The 21,010-nt window shown below is 36.0% G+C and overlaps 1 protein-coding gene across 1 annotated transcript in view; it reads right to left on the minus strand.

The window, feature by feature from the left end:
* Positions 1–991: 991 nt before the first annotated feature.
* Positions 992–21,010, minus strand: part of LOC136748666 (PC3-like endoprotease variant B) — a 272,976-nt gene continuing 252,957 nt past the window's right edge. The window contains exons 14-21 of the mRNA XM_066702614.1: positions 16,738–16,848; positions 15,838–15,931; positions 13,929–14,114; positions 9,068–9,191; positions 7,726–7,895; positions 2,977–3,153; positions 2,519–2,764; positions 992–1,080 (exon numbers count right to left, since the gene is read on the minus strand). Coding sequence (XP_066558711.1) covers positions 2,525–2,764; positions 2,977–3,153; positions 7,726–7,895; positions 9,068–9,191; positions 13,929–14,114; positions 15,838–15,931; positions 16,738–16,848 — 1,102 coding nt within the window. The 3' untranslated portion in view covers positions 992–1,080; positions 2,519–2,524. The remainder of the gene's footprint in view (positions 1,081–2,518; positions 2,765–2,976; positions 3,154–7,725; positions 7,896–9,067; positions 9,192–13,928; positions 14,115–15,837; positions 15,932–16,737; positions 16,849–21,010) is intronic.

Raw genomic sequence — 21,010 nt, forward strand, 5'->3', positions numbered from 1 at the left:
CAGCATAACATTGCAATCTTACTTTGAAAGTGTAAACATTCAAACCATACACGTGAGATTAAGAGAGTTTTCTGGTTAGAAACGTAAACAAATTAAAAATAATACCAAAAAAAATCTTTATAGGAGAAGGGAAAAAAGTAGAAGTGGAGCACTCTTAGAGAGCAAGGAAGTAAGAGGATTTAATGTTCTAAGTGGGCAGTATAAACCTCAAAGATGATCCTGAAGCTATTGAAGATCCCTAACAGTTTGGGCAGTGGTTTGGGGTGTTAAGTATCCACTAACATGTTTGAGCCTGGCCTCTCTGCAGTTCACACACAATGGACCTTTTCTTCTCCTCTTGGTGAAAATCCAGGGCAGTCTTGGAATGCCCGACCCCTAGACCCATCATTAAGGACAGTGTCAGACTCAAAGCTTCAGCACCAGCGAACTATAACAAACTAAAGCTTACTGACCCATGGTGTCTAACAGACTGGAGAAAGAAAAAAATAAAACTGTATTTGGGTCAGCTCCCATTCTTTTACATAACACTAGGACTGAGGTGGAAAAAAACGAAGTAGTTAACAACAACAACAACAGCAATCCAAGTGATAGTGCTTCAAAATAACCAAGTACCAAATAAAATACTTGTGAGGCCACCATCACTGAGAATAGACGCTGGGGCATTTGTCTATCAGTTGTTTGTATCCAATAGTTGCTAAGAAACACATTCCTCTAGACATCAGTCAACAGTTTGTCACAAATAAACAAGTGTATTGCATATATATATATATATATATATATATATATATATATATATATATATATATATATATATATGCTTGTTATTTTTTAGTTAAACTCTGTGCATGTTTAGGCTACAGACCCAAGAAACTTTTACATAGCCCTTTTCATTTTCTTTATGATGAAAGGAAAATGTTAGTTCCAGTTGAGGTATGTCCAATTTAGGCATTTCTGTTTATTTTAACTAAATAAAGAAATAACACTGATTCGGTATGTTCAAAATAGTTTATTGCTTCTCACATCTCCATGACAAATGGCACAACATGGAACGTTCTGTCAAAAGTTGCTTGTTGTATTGCCCTGTGTAAAATAATAATAAAACAATATTAGACAAGGATATAAATCACATATAATAAATAAACCTATAAAGCATAGGGTGTTATTACAGGTCAAGACTGTGACTATCAGTATTTCATCATAGTAAAGATTATTGAAATTAATTAAAAAGTTAATTAAAAATCTCTGTGTGCATGTCTAACATAACCATATGTGTGTGTTTGCGGGGGTGTGGGGGTGTGTATATACAGAGACGGGTGACAAATTAAAGGAAAAACCATGTCTCAGTCAGGTGTTGGGCACCACGAGTCGCCAGAACAGCTTCAATGCTGTTGGCACAGATTCTACGAGTCTCTGGACTCTACTGGAGGGATGAACACCATTCTTCCAAAAGATATTCCCTCATTTGGTGTTTTGATGATGGTGGTGGAGAGCGCTGTCTAACACATCGGTCCAATATCTCCCATAGGTGTTCACATCATTTTCATACTCATCACACCATTCAGTGAGCCCTCGTGCCCTGTGCATGAGGGCATTGTCATCCTAGAAATGTTTCACCATAGGATAAAGGTGATTACTTTGTAATGATTTGTAGTGACCCTTTCCTCTAAGAGGACAAGTGCCAGAAAAATGCCCCCCACAGCATAACAGAGCCTCCGGACCCCCTCATTGTAGGTGTCAAGCAGTCAGGCCTGTGTCGTTCTCTTGGTGTCCCACACATGCACTCGCCCACTTGTCGAGAACACTAGCCAGTTGAGCATCTGTGTGACTGAAGCTCCTGCCATTCATGCCCCAATAATGACCCCTCTTTCAAAGTCACTTAGATCCTTTCCTTGTGCCATCTTGATCCAAAATTGAGGTCAACTGGGCCTGCTCAGCATTTATATACATGATATTTGACCAAAGAGCATGATAGGATGTTAATTGCATAATTGGATCATGCAGTACACCTGTTTGGAGGCATCTGCATTCTTTATGTTCTTCCACTCTTTATTCAGGTTTTTCCAGTAATTTGTCACCCGTCTGTATAAACCTTCAATAACACTAAATTATCACAAATGTTGTTGGTTGAATTTTTAAATTACACTATAACAATGTTAATGTTTACAGGTGTAATTAAAATTAGTAATTTGATGATGTAAAATGTAAAACGTTTCACAGGGTATTTCAGCCCGTAAGTCTTTAAAGCTAACAAGTTTTGGAATCAGATTTTGAAAGTAATTGCTTGTTTTAAAACTGATAAAGTGTAAATATACATAATCAGCACCTTTAGCTTTTATATATTTTTTCCCCTAAGTAACATTATTTGTAATATCCCATGAGAAAGAAGCTGCAGACCGATGCACACAGGACTGACATTTGCAATGTGAAAGCCAGAGAGACCTTCCTGAAGTTTGAATGTTAAAGATAAGAAAAGGCAGAAAACTAGTACTACAGAACTATTCATCTCTATTTCACTCACATTTGGCTACGTCTCTGTTTTTTCCTTCACCTGATGCCTGTGTGGCCTGATCATGTTTCTGAGTATCTGCTGCCTCCTGCGGTGTACAGTGAGAGCGCGGGGCAGTTGGGGGTGGCTGGGTGGCACATCCTCAGAGCTCACCTCCAGTTTGCTCCGCATTTCCATGATCCTTGCAGAGTTGTCTGTCATGATGTGCAGTTTTGAGTCACCCGTCAGGTACCTTTGCAGTACCTTAGGGTCCAGCCCCTGGAACGTGAGAAAAAATGCAGTTTACTAAATCACATTTCTGCTCAGTTGGTCAGTGGAAGAGGTGAATCAATCAGTCATGTATCCATCCATCCATCTTTCTATCTTTCTTTTTTCTGTCTATAATAGCCTGCAAAGGAAGGCTACTCGTTGTCAGTATTCTAGTAAAAGGGATTCTGAGATCCACCCTCTCTGTTCTTTCAGTTCCTTACCTGAGGAGACTGTTTCCTTGTCACTGGCTTGTAATTTGTCCAGTGGGCCTCTATGTTATCCCTTAACGTATTCCATAACAGCTTGAGGTGTGGTGCAAACGGCGAACCGTCAGTATCATCCATATCTTGAGTTTGAACATATTTGTTTGCATCTGGATAGTATTTATACTTTAAATGCTATAAGAAAACAAACAAACAAACAAACCAAAAATATTAAAGACTTCCATATACTGCAAATGCAAATACCATTCAAATTAAATACAAGCTATTAAAAAAGGAATAAAAAAATCATTTGAATGATGCTTTTCTCTGACGGCTGTTAGCTTTAGTAAATACAGCTGGCTTCATTAGACAGAGAAATTGAATGCAAGTTGTCAAAAGTCGTACACATTAGACTGTGTTAGTGTAGGCTATTGATAATTTGAAACTGAAGCACCGTTGAGTGAGAATATATGAGATTGCTCACAGGGTAGAACTGGCAAAATACCTTAGTAAAAATGTTCCTCTTGTAGTCCTGATATTATGTTCTTTTCTCAGCAATAATTCGATGTGAACTACGAATACTAAATACCAAAATCACCAAAAAGAGTTTCATTGTCTTGATTAGTGTATTTTGTTTCTATGATCCTCAGCCCTGGCCTTGTTGACTTTAACAGCTCAATATCCCCATTGCACTATATTATCATATGTTATCTTTTAATCAGTATGTATCGAATTTCCAGCTCAAACTATTATAACTGCTTGATATTGACCTATACAATGTCGATGGCCGATATGATCTATACTGTTAGTTTGCTCATGTAATAGATAATCGAATACTTTAACTTCATTTGCAGGCATAATAAGTATAAATATACTCAAATTAAAGCAGAAACAATTTATCTTTTCAAATGGTTTATATTATATACACAACAGTCTTGGTATTTCCTAAGCACAGGCGTACATGGTCATATGAAATGTCTTTCCGAAAGGGATAGATTCGATTATTATGTCATAGGTATCAGTAGTGGAAGGATATGGAAAACTACAGCTGTCTTCTCTGTCTACCATTGTCTTCACAGCCAAAGCACAGCTCTTTCAGTGAAAGAAGATGTAAAAGTATTTCCATGCCCACCATGGCCAGCAAGGACCATAATATACAGACTGGTATGCCTGTAACTAATTTGAAACCACTTGTTTTAGCCAAGAAAACAGGAATATTTGCCTTGGATGATTCCTTCAGCAACCAGACTGGACTAGTGGAAAACGGTGAAATAATCGGAGGAATCCTAGAATTGCATGCATTGCAAGGAACCAGCATCGCATGCCTCATGTTTTTCCAGTTTATATTTATCACTGGATGTAGCTGGCTCAGAAATATAATAACCAAAATGGGTAATATCAATTATAGGGAAAAGCAAATTATTCCTTGTACTGCTTTATTATAGACATATGGCTGGGTCTTTGCAGACATCTGTTTGATAAGGTCGCTTCCCCCTTTTCCCACCCTAATATGCACTGATGTTTTCTTTATTATAAATGAAACAAAAGGCATCATTGCGTGCGCCAAGTCCTTTATATTAGTCATTTTCAGCAATGCATACCAATCAAATTGTGCCTTAGGAAAAAAATGTTACATTTAGGTTTAAATCGCCCATTGGCTTCTGAATTAAGCATTGATTTATTCTTCTCTTCAATTTAGTCTTTGTGCACGCCATTTCAATCTATATGGTGACGCCTCTGGGACAAGCAGCAAACATCAGCCATCTCAAATAATGTACACAAGACGATATATATTTTATACAGTCAAGCTAAGTTACAATTAATAATACAGAGGAGAATATTTCAATACATAGATATACATACATATATATACATACATATTTTTCTGTATGTTAAAACCTTATAGTTGAAAGAAAGTCATTTTTGTAGAAATACATATTTGCATTTTTTTTATGAAACTTGATTTGATTTGGCCTTGAGCAAAAACATTGTTGTACCTGTAAATCACAATTTATAAACTTGTTAGCTATCTTGGATAAATTAATTGCCAGGAACCACTTTTCTACTACTAATAAATACAAATGTTATAGTGTAAAAGTTTGTAATTGGTGATTTGTGGAGAGGTTAAAACTAAACAATAGATTTTAATATGTCTAAAGTATTTAAGTCTACAGCAGAGTAATGAAAAACATTTGGCAATGTTATCGTATGTCTCCAAGAATTGACCTAAATCTATACAAATACAATAATATGACATTATAGATTATTGGATACAATTGGATATTAACAATAACGTCAAATATCATTTATCAGTGTATTAAGTAATACAGGGTAGTTTAATAAGAAGGCATAATCAATATCATCATTCAGTTTGATGCTCTTTGTCATCCTGTTTTCCAATTGGGATTATTATACTGTAGGTATACTGCTATTGTAGTATATCTTATAGCTACTTAGCTTAGTAAATCAAAAACGATAATCAATACATGTGTAAAGATGCTAATTTTCTTATAAACAACTCGGATTTTAATTAATTGACATGTCTAAAGGGGCACACAGTATTGATGTCTTAAATTAACACTGCAGACATGAAATCGACTGATCATGTGATCAGGAGACGTGTGTTGTTTCACCAAATGTAATCTGTATTATTCTTATTTATTATGCTTATTATTATCTGTGAAACATCGTGGCTTTGAAAATAAAAATATATATATTGGATATTTTACACACACAAAATAAAAGGATATGGGAATCAATGGGAAGCTTTTTCTTCCAGGAATTACACTGGTCTTTTGAATATAGACCAAAACAGAAATAACCCAAAGTGCAATCTTACACATTTAAATTGAACAGTTGAACAATGTACTAGTTATATGTATTCATACCAAATGTTTGTAGTTTCGTATTAGCAAGTGGATCAAAGTTTTGATTTAATCCTACCCTATGTCTAGTACCTTAAATGTTTCGGGTACAAAACAATTAATCTAAGAGTACTTTTGAATGCCTCAACTCTGCTGTCTAGGCTTTCCCATTGAATGTTTTCTCTTGCTCTTTTATATAGTTTCCCTCCCCCCCTCCTCTCTTTTTATATATAGGGGTGACCCTGATTTTGATCCCAAATAGATTTCCACTGCAGATAGAGAGGGTTGCTGTCCAATAGTGAGTAAGTTCTTTGCTTTCTTAGTACTGCAATATGTTTGGTTAATACTAGAATTTGCATAGCATTTATCATTTGAGTTTAAAATAAGAAGCTTCTCTCAAATGCAAAATGTTATTTTCAACATCCATCCATCTATCCATCCACACAGTATATATATGTATCCCTGTCTATTTGAAAAAAAGGTATTTAAGTGAATAAAACAAACAAAGAAATTGAAACATGGAAGAATTAATATACTTATATTTAACAGCCAACTTAAATATGTATGTACCATCACAAGAAAATCAGCCACATCTTTCTATCTCTGTGTACTTTACAACAGCATTTTTAAAAAGTTCCCTTTGTACTCTGTTAAGCCCTTATTTATGAGTCTAACAAAGGTAATTTAAACTGGTTAAATAATGCTGCTCCACAGAAATTGTACTGAAAGCAGTCACCATAAAATTAGTTTAACGTGATGAATATCAAAATATCCGCTTCTCTCTGAAAATTACTACAGTATTGTATGATTAAAGCAGTGTGAATTAGACACACACCATTTAAAGTGCTTAATCTGTGATGATTGTGTGTGCCTGAGTTTCATCCAGTAATTCTTGTTATAATACAAATCTTAGTCATTTTAAGCTTTAAAACTCCATAACAAAAGCAGTTCTTAAGCCTCTTGAAATAAAAACAATATTGCACTAAAGCTTCTTTTTGGATACACGGTTTTGTTCTTATCTATGCAACCTCAAATTACGAAGAGAAACTGAATGCAGAAAATGGTCTTTTGTGTTTCAAAGTCTATGCTTCTAAAAATATGTTTTGATTCTGACACAAATAAACTACATCATCACTGTGTCTGTTTGAGAGATGGAGATTGACATGATTAATTTCATACATTTTGACTGCTTTTCAAGAATAATATGCAACAGTGTGAAACATGTCTTTAAGACTATGTAGTTGAGAAGGGTGTAGCCATGTCATGGATACTATACATTTTGATTAACCTGCTACAATGAGTTTTTGCGAATTACGATAACTGAAATATTTTCAAAAAGGGGTGCTGAATATTGTCAAATTTAAATTGTTTCTGCTTCATTTTGCACTGAACACTGTTTGACTATGACTCTACAGTTTTATCTGAAAGTTGCAATCATACACGCAGAATATATTAGGTCTATAGATGGGCTATAATTCTGCTAACATGCTATTTAAACATGAGTGGGATAGTTTCTTCCAGTTTAGATACATTGTATAGTAGCCAGCATATAACTGAAAACAGTGTGTTGAGGTTATCAGTATAGACTGACTAGTAAATCTACACATACATGTCTCACACAGTCTTAGATAGTCCATATGTTGTATTATTATTATTATTATTATTATTATTATTATTATTATTATTATTATTATTATTATTATTATTATTCAGAGTAAAGTATTACAACTTATTTTACTACTTTTTGTAATTTTGAAAACATTCTTTGAACACGCATAACAATACTGGTTTGCACAACATTCTTAATGTATACAAATGTCAGTGGAAAGAAGAAATTAATGTTAATCGAATCAGGCTCATTGACTGATTTACTTTAATATGCTTAAAAATATCTATACATTACCTTTCTTTGGAGTGCTATTGGTATATCATTAGCATTAACCTTATTCAGGTTCTCCATTTCAAATTCCTTTTCAATGATACCTTGTTGAGAATAATCGCTTTTCAGCTCTTTGCTGTCCATGTTGATTTGATATGTTTCTCCCATGGAAACCAGGCTTTGGTGTTCATTATCTGAGGAAAAGAGAATGAGAGCAGAATGAAGGTTGCCAGGGCTCAGTGCACAAAACAAATCCAAGGCTTGTTTTTACCTGTACACCAGGATTTGTTTTGTCCATGTTTTAATTGCTTTTTTTAATACAAGACAGACACATAACAAATACAAATATCATAAAGTAGGGTTCCATTGAAATAAACTTTGATATCGGTGGTGATATTTAATAATTACAGTGTGCTTTATAAAATGTGCCATGTCTAGATTGACATGAGTTGGATTATTAAATATATAATACTTAAATAAAAATACAGAAACATAATGCACATTGATTAAACTAATGTACATTGATAACATGTATACAAATAATACTGAAAAGTATGTTTACACCATTTTCTAAATATAAATTTATATGTACACTCTGTTTTTCCTAGCATGAAAGAGGATTTATAAGGAAAAACACATTCCCCCCACACACAGACACAGATCTGAATGCTTCTCACTCCACTGCCAACGAGTCCCGGCCTCCTCCTGGGCCGACCACGCTCTGGAAGGGTAGTTCAGACCCCTTGCTGAGTCAAGCTATGCCGTTCAGTGCTGCCCAATGGGATTTTATCTTTTTATACACCTAGGGCTATTGCACTGGCAAACTATCTCAAATATTGAGCTGAGATTATGCGGGCCTTTGTACAGCCACCTGATGGAAGGAATGTGTGAATTGTATTGCATCGAACAGCTAATTCTCAAGTTCCTCATGCATTTCTAAGCCAACATAGTGAAAGAGAAACGAACCGACCAACATAAACCAATCAGCAATAACAAAAAAAGAAGCGACCCTCACCTCCAATTCAAATAACAATAAACAACAACAAAATCATGAGAGATCTAAGAAATAATCACAGACATATCGATACAGGCTTAATGTCTTTAAAAAAAAAAAGATTTGCAAATAATGATGTGATACGTATGAATCAACAGGAGACCTTAGAAGCAATGAGGTACATGGCTAATTTATACCCGTCCAAACATTTGCAGTATTCTTTGTTTTTCATTTCCATTGGCAAAACACGTTTCCCATGGCCCCAAAAATATTAATTTTAGATCTACAAATAAAACAATACATATAATGGTAAACGATATTTAAATATATCACTTAAGTGAGGATCACACATCTAGGATTGCGTTGCCATACCTTTGTGTTGTTTTTTGGGATCAAAGGTTCCATAAAACAGCATTTTAACACTCAGCACCGCACCGGCTGCCGGTTCAAACTCACTTCGTAAACATCTGATAGCTGTATCTTTGTTGTCAGTGACCTGAGGAATAAGAAGAAAAAGAAAAAATGTTCAAGGTCAGTGTGATACAATTATTACATTCATACAAAACAGTCAGTAACTTGGAGGCTTTAAAGAGTACAAATACAGCGAGCCCCAGACACATGTCACTGGGCAAAATATAATAGAAGTGTATTTATGTTATTGAAATGGGCTCTTTAATTGTCAGTTTCCCCTCTGTGTATCTCTAGAAATGCTGGGCAGTTTTGTTCTGCACAGTACAGAGAGAAGGAATATAACATTACATGTTCTATTTTCTTTAAATTAAAACACAAGAGATTCGAAATCTAACTGATTATTTTTTCACTAACCCAATTTGTAATCTGCAATTGCTATTCAACCCGAAACCAGAAAGAATCAGTGGTTCTCTTGGATAAGTGCTGGCAGACCATTATATTTATGTTTTGCTTAGAAATTCTGCATTCAAACAGCAGAGCTTAAAGGGTTAGAAAACATCCTGTGGTGATGAGAACAAACAATTCTTACTATTGCTGTAAACTGAGCAGTACACATTGCCAAAATACCATATCCAACATAATTATCACTGCTATGACATTTTTTTTCACATTCCCTGGGTCAGACATCAAATGGGGACAAAACCAAAGCACACGTCATTTCTGCTGTGACCCAGGAACCTGAAGACAGTACTTTTGTGTATCACAACAGCCTCCACTTCCTCAACACAGGACCGTATTATACTGAGACCTGCAACGGTGGACACAGAAAGCATCATCGCTGTTGTAGTTCGAGGAAGCTGTCTTATGATACTAATCCTCGAGGTTCTTATGGCTGTTGCGTTACATTTGTGCCACTGTTCTCAGGTTGATTTATGACAGTGGAAATGTGGAAATTTACCAAAGCAATTGTAATATCCTGGATAATATTTCAGAAATACATTGCAAAGTGGGCAACTACTGCAGGTCCCATGTTCATATGTCAACACTGCAGGGTGTTCAGTAACCGTTCACTGTGACAGCTCCAACTGACATTGGCCAGTTTTGTTGGCACCCAACCCACTACAGCAATTATGGCTGAAAGGTAGATCAATCTCCTAAGCTACGTTGATTGCACCACATCCACGCTTTGCTTGGCCAAATTTACAGTATAACAGTGGGGCGGTGGTCAGTGCTATGGTCACACTTGCTAAGTGACGCTGCCAAGATTCCTGCTGGCAATCTCTCAGGACTGCAGGTTTCATCTCACACCCTGGAGAATTCATTTTATCTCATGAGCTGTTTATTTTTAAAACACATGGAGGATATAATGTAAAAAATCTCTTTATTAAACCATTAGAGTTACAGAATATCAAGATCAGAATTTTGGCGCACGACAGCTATTTTGGAAAACAGAAATAGCACTGTAAACCAAGGAATCCGAAAGGAACAGAGACTGTGGTTCACATGCCAAGGATTTCGAGAATAAATCAAGAAAACTTCCAGAGATCAAAAACAGACGAACAGATCAAAAAACGGGTGTACCTTAAGGACCAGTTCTGTTGGAGCTGCATGGTGTCTCTTTGCTACCACATCAATCATTAAACATAAAGGCCTTGTCTGAACATTAAACATTAAGGGCTTGCACAGCTTCCATGTTTCCTATTCTACTGAGTAAATTCCCATTGAAATGCCTTGTGTTGCTAGCAAATACAATGTACAAGGTTTGGATGAGAGAGAAAAACACTGGAACATGTGTTTTCAAACTGTTCATGTGGTGTAGGGCGACCACAGGCAACAGGCACAACACTGATTTAACGTGGCAATAGGCTTCAAAAGGTGTGTAAAATGTTCTGGAGACTTCTGTGATAATTTCTCTATTTGCTGCCACCAGTATTGCTTCAGATAGAAACCTAAAGCAAAGTCTCTGTTCAGCCAGAAGAGTCAACAACCTTCAGGTCTGCTGTCTTGGCAGGGTAGTGAAGTGTGAGAGAGAGGCACTGCTCCCCTAAACAGGTGGGAACATCACTCTGTATCAGATAATTGCCATTTTGAAAGTGCTCACCTGTAGGACACAGAGAGATGTTTCAAAAGCGGATGGACCTGATCAGACACTATTTGTAGACGAGTGTAAGAGGACATGGGGAATATTGAACCGTAGTGCTGCCAGGTCCAGGTTGGACTTTGTTACAGTCCGTTTAACATGGGCTTGAAAAGACAACATACATTCAGGAGCCAGTGTGAGTTGTATGTAATTAGCCCCTTTTCCATAGTTCAGGGACAGCAGTGCATTTTGTTTTTAATATACCATACTCTTGTCAGCTTTGTAAGCTGCTTTGGATAAAGACATAATGATACAACAGTCCCAGTCCCTGCTGTTTACTCATCGTACTTCTGGACACAACAGTAGCCTTATTTTTATTTTATTTTTTTACAGCACTGCCTAGTCCAGGGTAATGTTGTACTAACTTCAATATTGAGTAAAACCTTTTCCATGAGGATCCTTATGAATTTCTTGTTCATTTCCAGTAGCACTACAACAGTATGGTGTAATCCATTGTGTAGCTTAGGACTTCAGATCTTTAGGCACTTTTCTTGGTTGAGAAACAGATATATACCTGCTGACAACCTTATAATCTTGGCTGCTACAGCAAAGGGTTTGTTTCTCAACAATGTTTCCAAAACAATGTCCATATTTTCTGAAGAAAACAACAACAACAACGCACTAACACTTTCCGCTTTACATGTGAACATACACGGGAAATGTTTACGATTTCTGTAGGATCCCTGAACGTGACAGCTAAGAACTTTCATTTTACCAGGTTTTTAAATATGTCTTAATTAATCTCTTTCTCCTGCCAGCATCAACAACAGCGGCAAGTTAAGTCACTCTGTTTGCTGAAAAGACCATTTTTAATTAGCCACAAAGGGTACAGCATATCTTAGGAGACCTCCCTTTTATCTTACCCATCTCTTATATCTTTCAACCGCCTACTGTTTAGAAGTGGCGCCTATGACTGAAATTGTTGTTTCCCTTAGGACAGCCACAAATACCTCTATGAACATGGTCACAGATAATGATTTCAGTTCTTAAATCTGTTTTTCTTTCTTCCAAGATACAATGTTGAGACAAGTCTTCACGCTTAAAAATGTATTAGTCACTGTTCTTGGACTTTGTGTTCTTGTGTTTGTCTTAATTTTACCTACATTGGGAGTTTAGGTAACTAGTTCAAAGCCAAAACATATACACAGTAAAATTATCCATTTACAATTGATAGAAAAATATATATGTATATGTTTTCCACACCTCTATAATTTATTATTAGTAAAAAACATATCAACCAATTTGTGTAGCCTTTATATCTAAAGTGATATACCCCAAAAACTTTAATTATATATATATATATATACACATACTTGTAAACAATAAACTTCAGTATAAAAATTCAGTATACTCTGCACATTGATCTGAAGGGTCATGATCTAATCAATTCTACAAAACACTTTTTGAAATAAAAAAAAGGTTATTCGATTTAGAAGCGGGTCTGCTTCTAGTACTTATGAAGCTGTGACCTTGTTCCACATTGATACGCAGCATGAGGCACACTTTGTCAGTATATTGCTGTTATTCCAGCATCTTTCTTTGATGACATGTTGAAATAACAAATGACAAAAAGAACATTACTGATAATATGAAACCCTAAAATTTCCAATATTAAAATCATATTACTAGCCTATGTTTGCATATCCTTTTGGAAATATGTTCCTCATTTCCCCCCAAAATGTTGATATTTGTGTTCAGTCTGGTTTTGAAAGGCTTAACTATTTTTATTTTTTTATTTTCTTTAATAAAAAGACCATTCAAGCCAACGTAATGGGTTTTGAGGTTTAAGGATTCAACAATATTTGCAGATTTTGCCTTTTATTAAGTTAATGTGATCTGTCAAGAACTGTCAGACGCATGGCAATGTTTCATTCCACGATCTGAAAAACCACACTGCCGAGACAGTCTGTCTAAACTCCTCGAACACGAGTCTGGAGTAATTCTGAAGCGTCGCTGTGGAATTTTCTGCATTTGTTTTGATGGACCACCTTCCAGAACCATTATCTCAGCTATATTAAATATCTAGTCATGTTTGTGAAAACAAAGTAGAAAGACTGCCAGCAGTCACTTCTTCTGGTTTAGGTACAAATGAGTGCATTCTGATTCTTGTCCAATGGTCGTGCCTCTGCGTGTCGGGTATATGTGATTTGTTATGTGATATGTAGAAATAAGAATAGATATTATTTACAGGGGTGCAGAATGTTTTTCTTTACATTTGTGTCTGCATATATTGCATGTATTTAGTAGTTTAGAGCAGCAACCTCAGTTTCATTGCAGGGTTGTGTTTTTTTTTCTATAAGCTCACAAGATTATTTAGATGGTTTTGATCTCCTTCAAAAAATTGGCTTTGATAGCTGGAAATGGGCCAAATTTGCTATAAGTCTTGCTACCCTGACATGAAGCTCTATAACTTCCAGAGCGAGGCATTAACCTTAGTCACTTCAAGCAGAGATAATGCACATTCATTCATATGTTCTAAAATATGTATTTTTCTACTAACAAAATTGAGTCCTAATGACAGTGAGAAAATGTAGTGTGGATGTCACTCAAAAATCAGACTGAACCCTGTTCTTGCTTTATATATTCATTAAATTGAGCTCAGCCTGAAAAAATAATAATTGTCACATGAAAAGGCAGGTGGTCAAGTGAATTTTTGATAATTAAGAATTATATGCTGTCTACCTTAAGCCTCCAGGTTCCCTGGGGGTCTTCCCCCCAGGTCTGCACTGACATCAAGGTCCAGTTCTTCAGGCCTGCTCCAGAGATGTCATTGTGTCGCGTCCCCAAAAGCCGTGACTTTGTTCCGAAGGGAGAGATCAGGTCAATGGTGAGGTCACCTCTGCAGACGCTGGTAATGCTAACAACGGGCTATGAGGAGATTAGATAGAAGCACTCATTCAATAAAGGAAAATAGATTTTGTTTCCCAGATGCTTTGAAAGAAATGAGTTTATAGATAATTCAACTACTGTTTGCCCTCTGGACATTAGCCTTTAACTTGTGCTGTAGAGGTCTGTCATCACCCATGTATTCGTTCTGTCTTCTGGAGGTTTACTTCCCTAGACCCTGCCTTGTCATTGACAAGAGGGGACAGCACAGGTACACTTCTGTTGGGAAGCAAACTTGATCACACTGCATTTTTTATCTGTACATTATCAATTGGATGATATGAGGTGAATGATGGAATTGTATTTAGTGGATTAAACTTTAATTTATTGTAATTGCATCTCCTGGGTATTTATTTCCTAGTACCTCTGTATAGGTTGCAGACAGATTTCAACAGTAAACTTCAGCTGCATTTTTTCGCAACATTAGGCTGAAGTAAACCATTTAGTAGTGCAGGTTATCCAGCTCAAAGTGATGTAGTGAGAGGAGGCTAGTTTCTGCCTGGAGCTTATCAGCTACATCAGATTAATTCAGGACAGAGGAGTACATTCTGTTTTTTTTATTTCATTGTGGGTTGAGTAGACAAGCTTGGATCCCCTGATTCTGCAGAAACCACAATAAAGGCATGCACTCTTATAGCTAGCAATCCACTCCCCCCCGCCTCGTTTCTTCTCTTCCCATACACTTTTGTTTTTAATTTCCTGCACTGTCCCCTGCGTTCTTCCAAGCTCAGAGATACAAATGCAAAGCTGCACTTCACATCATTTTTCACACCGCGTTGCTGTTCTACTGCCTTCTCAAGCATGGCATCAAAAAAGGACTTCACTAACAGCAATACTTTACCAGCAGGGAGTTTATATACTTTCTGCAAATAGCCCTTACAGTAAATTCGTCTCACTCTTTTCAGACACAATAGTATTCTTCACTTTGGGGGCTTGAAACGTCAGTTCCTTTTCTTCAAATGTGAGCAAATGTTATTCTATTAGAAAAGGCTGGAGAAAATGTACCAAATGCTTTTAAGTAAGGATTTTTTTTTCTTCTTCTTGTGGTAATATGACCACATGATGGTTTTCTGTAATTACATCACATGGTGGAATATTTTAATGATCACTTCAGCTGAGAACTCAATTCTGCCTTCTCTCAATATAATATTAATCCCACCCTTGCATTTCTCAGTGGGGAATTAATTGCCATTTCATACGGTATTAATGCATTACAGAAAACTAATTTAGTAATGTAATGAAAAAGAAATAATGTTTAATGTTAAGCCTGGTAGATTAAAACTCAAACATTTAGATGCATCAATGATACGAACTTTAAGATGACACCCATAATACAAGACTTAAATACAATAAAAGAGGGTTCTGTGTTGATACAAACAGAATGTGCTTTTCAACCTACTTCAAAATATGCAAATGCACTGGTTTGAACTGTAGCTGCTCGATAATCCTTGTAGTGAATAGATGTGAAATGTAATACTGAGCCACACACTGTTAATTCTTGGGCTGAGGCCCAGATTATATTAAAATAACCTTCAGAGATATGATAGCTATAATCATGTTATCCTATATTCCAAAAACATTGCAACAGAAACTCAAAGCCACCATAGCAAAAGATACATTTGGAATTTTACTTTAACCCATTGTAATAGATTTAAATCCTTGTGCTTTTTAATTAACAAGCTTTAACGACACTGGATTTTCACACCTGAACATGTTCCAAAACATTGATTGCATTTTCTGTCCCTTGACAAGCTTCAGCGTGGATGTGCACACTTACAACCCCACCCGGGGAAAGAATTCTGTGGAAAAGACAGGACACATTAAAAACAAACTTGTATAAATATCACATATAGCATACATGTATTGATATCCCCTCAAAGCTTCATTATTGTACCAATACACAGAGGGACACGATACTATCCTGCAATTTAACTTTCAGATTTTCTCCCTGGGTATTTCTCTCTAGTTACCTGAAGCCTGTTCTTCCTGTGATGTTTGATATTTTTTAAATCTCCCCCTTCATCAAGATCAGGTGGCTAGTGTATAGTGTATTACAAGGAATGGGTTCTGTTTGAGTGTCCTTTCACAGAGTAATGGATTGATATTCCAAAAAGCATCCAAACAGGTGTGCTGTGGTGATCATCAGGTTTTTCCCTCCTAACTGTGCAGACTGGGCCTGAAACACCATCCAGTGCTCATTTCAACACATGCTTTACATGCCCTTGTACACTAGGCAACATTAACAGCAGCTGTTAAAGATTATGGAATTCAGAAAAGATCAGATTTCATAAATGAATCTTGCTTTCATTGACAAGGTATATCGTTTTTTAATTATACCTATTTCTCTGAAAACATTCAAAGGCTCAATTCCAGTAAGATACAGTAATTTGTTTTGTTATCCCTTCACCTTTTTTTTCCTCTTTTCATTTTAGTGGCAGAGAAGTTAAGCCCATTTTTCTATCAAGCAAAAAGCTTTGAACCCTGTCCTATTAATGAATAACTGATATTTTTCCTTAAATATAGGAGTTTAACAATTAATTAAACATTACAATCTATACCACTTAAAATGTATGCAGTTAGTTATATCTTTTTTATTTATTCATACCTTACAGGATTCAGGAACACTTCTTCTGCACATGTTCTCTGAGGTCTTGCAGTCTGCATTTCAAGAGCCTGTTGGACCATTAGGCCTGCATCAAGGAGACCAAACCCATACCTTCAAACACAGAAGCAAAATGTACAAATTCAAGAAGAGGAAATCAATTTATTTATCTATCTATCTGAAAATATCTTTAGAAAAACATGATTGTATCAGCAAAATTGAACATATATGTTAATCTTAACTATTAATAATAGATTATACAGTATCCCACTCAATATATCATTAAGGTTTTTGCCAGTTTGCACACCCCAGTCTGCTGGATAAAATATAAATATGTGGTCAGTCCAGCATTGACTGAACAAGGACTAAATGCCATGCATAGCCCTCTGAACACTGAGACCTCTTAAAGACTGAGATAACTCACTAGGTTTGTCCATTTCCACCATAAACTCTGAAAGAAAAAAGAAAATAACAAAACATGCCTATTTCCAGTTTCTGCTGTGAATTTGGTTCGGACCAGGCTTACACAATCTCCACAGCTGAAAATGTAACCCAAACCTTCCCTTTCAAGTCATGGAGATGTTTTTTTCCCAAATAAAGTATCACTTTGAATGCAAAGCCTTAGTGTAGAGGGTTTTGCCTTCAGAGTGTCAGAGAAGCACAGAGGAATCTGACTGACGCTGAAGTGATCTACAGTGCCTGCTGCTGTAACAGTAGTTAGTGCACCCCCCATTGGATACAGCGGAGCATGCAGAGTAATGTGTTTATATGAAGAGGCAACAAGTAATTTGCAGAAATGATGTTGTCCTCTAACACAATCACTTACTATTATGTCCAGCTGAAGGGGAGGTGCTCGTCCTCTGTGCAATCTCTTAGCTAAATTGCATCCAAAATTGATTTTAAGCAATGGGCTGTCCTATGAAATGCAATCAAGCTCTATTATTTACCTTTAAAAAAAAAAAAAGACTTATTCAACGCTTGAATTTTAACTGCCTTACTACAGCCACAAGAAAGCTCTTATTTTAATTTGAACTGTAATGTGTTAAAACTGAAAGGCTTATTTAAAATGGTGCTGCTCAATTTTGTTGACCTATAGATATCAGTTCTTGGTATTTTGTTTATACTAACAGTGGCAAGGCTGTATATGCTAGATAAATGGGAGTATTATAGATCGGCACAGTTTTCTCCTCATAAAGTCAGCTGTTAAAATGATTTAGATTAAGATTATAGCAATAACATATACATTATCTATATTCATAAGAATATGCTGAGATCGAACCAATATAAACATCATTATTGACAATCACGATCAATCAACAAGGATCAATGTTGTTCAAAGTTGATTAGATTGCTGACACTAAAAACTCATTACATGTGTGATGTTTCCTAGTTTGCTTGTGTTCTGCATGTGAAATTCACAAATCTCTTTACAATGCAGGTAAGTATTGGAGTATTTTCAGAAAACCTAGCCATTTGGCCTTTAAGAGGCCATGGGAAGGACTGAGCAAACAACTCACTATTATCAATATGCCATAGTTGTAAGGAGTTAAATATATACAATACTTAGTGATAAGGTTTCATTTGGAAACCAAACCAATACAAATACAAACTAATAATAAAAAGAACTTATCAAGAAGCAGGCGTCATGCATGAGACCAAATATGTGCAAATGTGTTTTTTGTTTTTACAAGCAATGAACAAGTTACAGCAGCCAAAACCTCACAACATAATTATTTTGACAGTCAGGAGATGGTATGCATTTTATCCCCTTTACAGAAACAGGTTAGCAAACCCGATGGTATATTGAATAATTGTAGGACAGAATGAAAGGAATATCTAAAGAAAGATATATTTTAACACAGTTTCCCTGCTATTAAGGGTGTAATTAACAATTTAATATATTATGTATTGTGCTAAATGGTGTTAAAATTGAATAGACCTGAGCCACAAATGTATGAATATTGTAGTAGGTTACAGTGATAGAAATTTACACATTGAAATTCAGTGGCAGTGCTTGTAATTATTATTAACAATATTATTTATTAATTGGGCAGGCACCATTAAAGCAGTGGGAAGAGGCCAAGGCATGATGCCCAGACAAGGGCAGCAGCTGAAAGGGTTGTGTGGAGGCAAGAGGAAGTCTTTCTGGCCATGTTTGGGGCAGGGCTCATCATAATTCAAAATGAGAGCAGCAGCAGTGCAGTCATAACAATGAAATCATGGTAAATCTCTAGTTATTAAGATTAAACAGGATTTATGTGTTAAAAGTCTATTTCTTGCTTGGTATTCTGTAATTTCCATATACAGGCTGCCACATATTGTATTGAACACCAGGTGGGTGAACGACAGAAACAACCGGAGCACAAAAATGAAACAAACAAAAACAAAACTGCACATTCCTTCCCACTAAATCAAAGTTAAAGGTCAAATCAATACAATCTCTGTATTAGGCAGTGTTGACAGTATGTGAACATCACAGCTGTAATTAAAAACCCATTCAGCTTACTCAGTGAAATGCAGTTTTGACCAGAGCAAATGGTTGCTATCCAGCAATTTATTCAGCCCCAAAGCATCCCCGGGCAAGGACTGGTGATGGTGAAATGATCTAATTTCAGTACACCTTGTGAATAGTAAATTTCACTTATAATCCCCAATGCACGAGCATGCTAAGCTAAGGAAAAATACAGCAGAGGTATATAGCAGCATCAGAGACTAGTGATTTTAATCAGATATGAAGTTATTAAGCCTATATATACGTATATGTAAATATATGTAAATATATATATGTATATGTGTGTGTATATATATATATATATATATATATATTGTTTATTAAATATCCAATTTTTAAATGGGGATGAATTTATGTTTTTCTCAATATATAACTACTACATACAGGAATGCCAAGCATGTTATTTATGATCTGAATAAAGGTCAACAAGACTTGAAAATCCTTAACTTGTATTTGAATGAACAAAATAAAAAGTCAAGTGATTTTTTTTATAATCAAAATATGACATGTGTGTCTTAATACACAAGATATATGTTATGAGTACAAAGCACACTGACATGCAGTGTGGAAGGAAACACAGTATATGTGTTTCTTGTATTGTCGTGCAATTACAACATAGGGCATTATCAGAATTTATTCATATCTATATCTTTACATATACACTGTTACAAAGGGTTATTAAAATGAAGCATTTGTAATTTAATTCATTCAAAATTGTCAATTACATCCTTCATAGTTGTAATCTTGAATACTGAAACAGTCACAGCATCACTTTTCAAGTAAAAGCAAACAAAAAATAAACAAAAACAAAAAATTACTTTTTTGGTGCCAAGCGTACAGAGAATTTCTAAGAATATTGTTGTGTCCCTGCTGTCTCATTAAACACATGCAGCATGATATCATTTGCACATGAAGGTACAGGTTGAAGTTGCTTCAAGAGGTTCAAGGTTGCATACAAATTATATCCTGTGTCAGAATGTTCTGTTCATTTCCTTTGTAGTCCTTCTGCTTTAAAATAACAAAGAATGATAAACATACACAGCTAGTCACATTTTTGCTATATATACCTAAATCTATAATATTTAAGAATAATGTTGAAAAAGGCCATGATTAACCTACAATACAAATAAAATGTATAAAAAGGAATTCCCTAGACCGTTTCAAATTTGCTTCGGCTCTGTATGAGTGCTCACACACTACAATATACTAAAAGTGAAGGAAGCAGAATAGTTTCACTGGATTGTCTTTTACTGCCAACTAAGAAGACTCAAGAAATCAGAAACAAGTTACTACACCAAACCACAGATAATGTAACTCCTCTCAGATGTCTCGTACTTATTTAGCTCAACCACAATGACTATCGCTTCAGAGCTATTTACTATTGTTTGGAAACTGGCAGCCATCTTAGCTTTAATCTGTTGTCTTTCACCTCCATGGTGGTAAAGCGGCAGGTGTAGACGAGATTCGTCCGGAGATGTTGAAAGCAATGGACAGTGTTTGGGTGGTGTGGCTAACGCGCCTCTTCAATGTTGCGTGGAAGCCGGGTACAGTTCCTCTGGATTGGCAAACTGGGGTGGTGGTCCCCATCTTCAAGAAAGGGGACCAGAGGATGTGTTCCAACTATAGAGGGATCACACTCCACAGCCTCCCTGGTAAAGCCTATGCCAGAGTGCTGGAGAGGAGACTTTGTCCGTTAGTTGAATGTCGGATTCACGAAGAACAATGTTGATTCCGTCCGGGCCATGGAACAACGGACCAGCTCCT

Source organism: Amia ocellicauda, chromosome 1 (assembly GCF_036373705.1).
Source record: "Amia ocellicauda isolate fAmiCal2 chromosome 1, fAmiCal2.hap1, whole genome shotgun sequence".
Taxonomy (NCBI): Eukaryota; Metazoa; Chordata; class Actinopteri; order Amiiformes; family Amiidae; genus Amia; species Amia ocellicauda.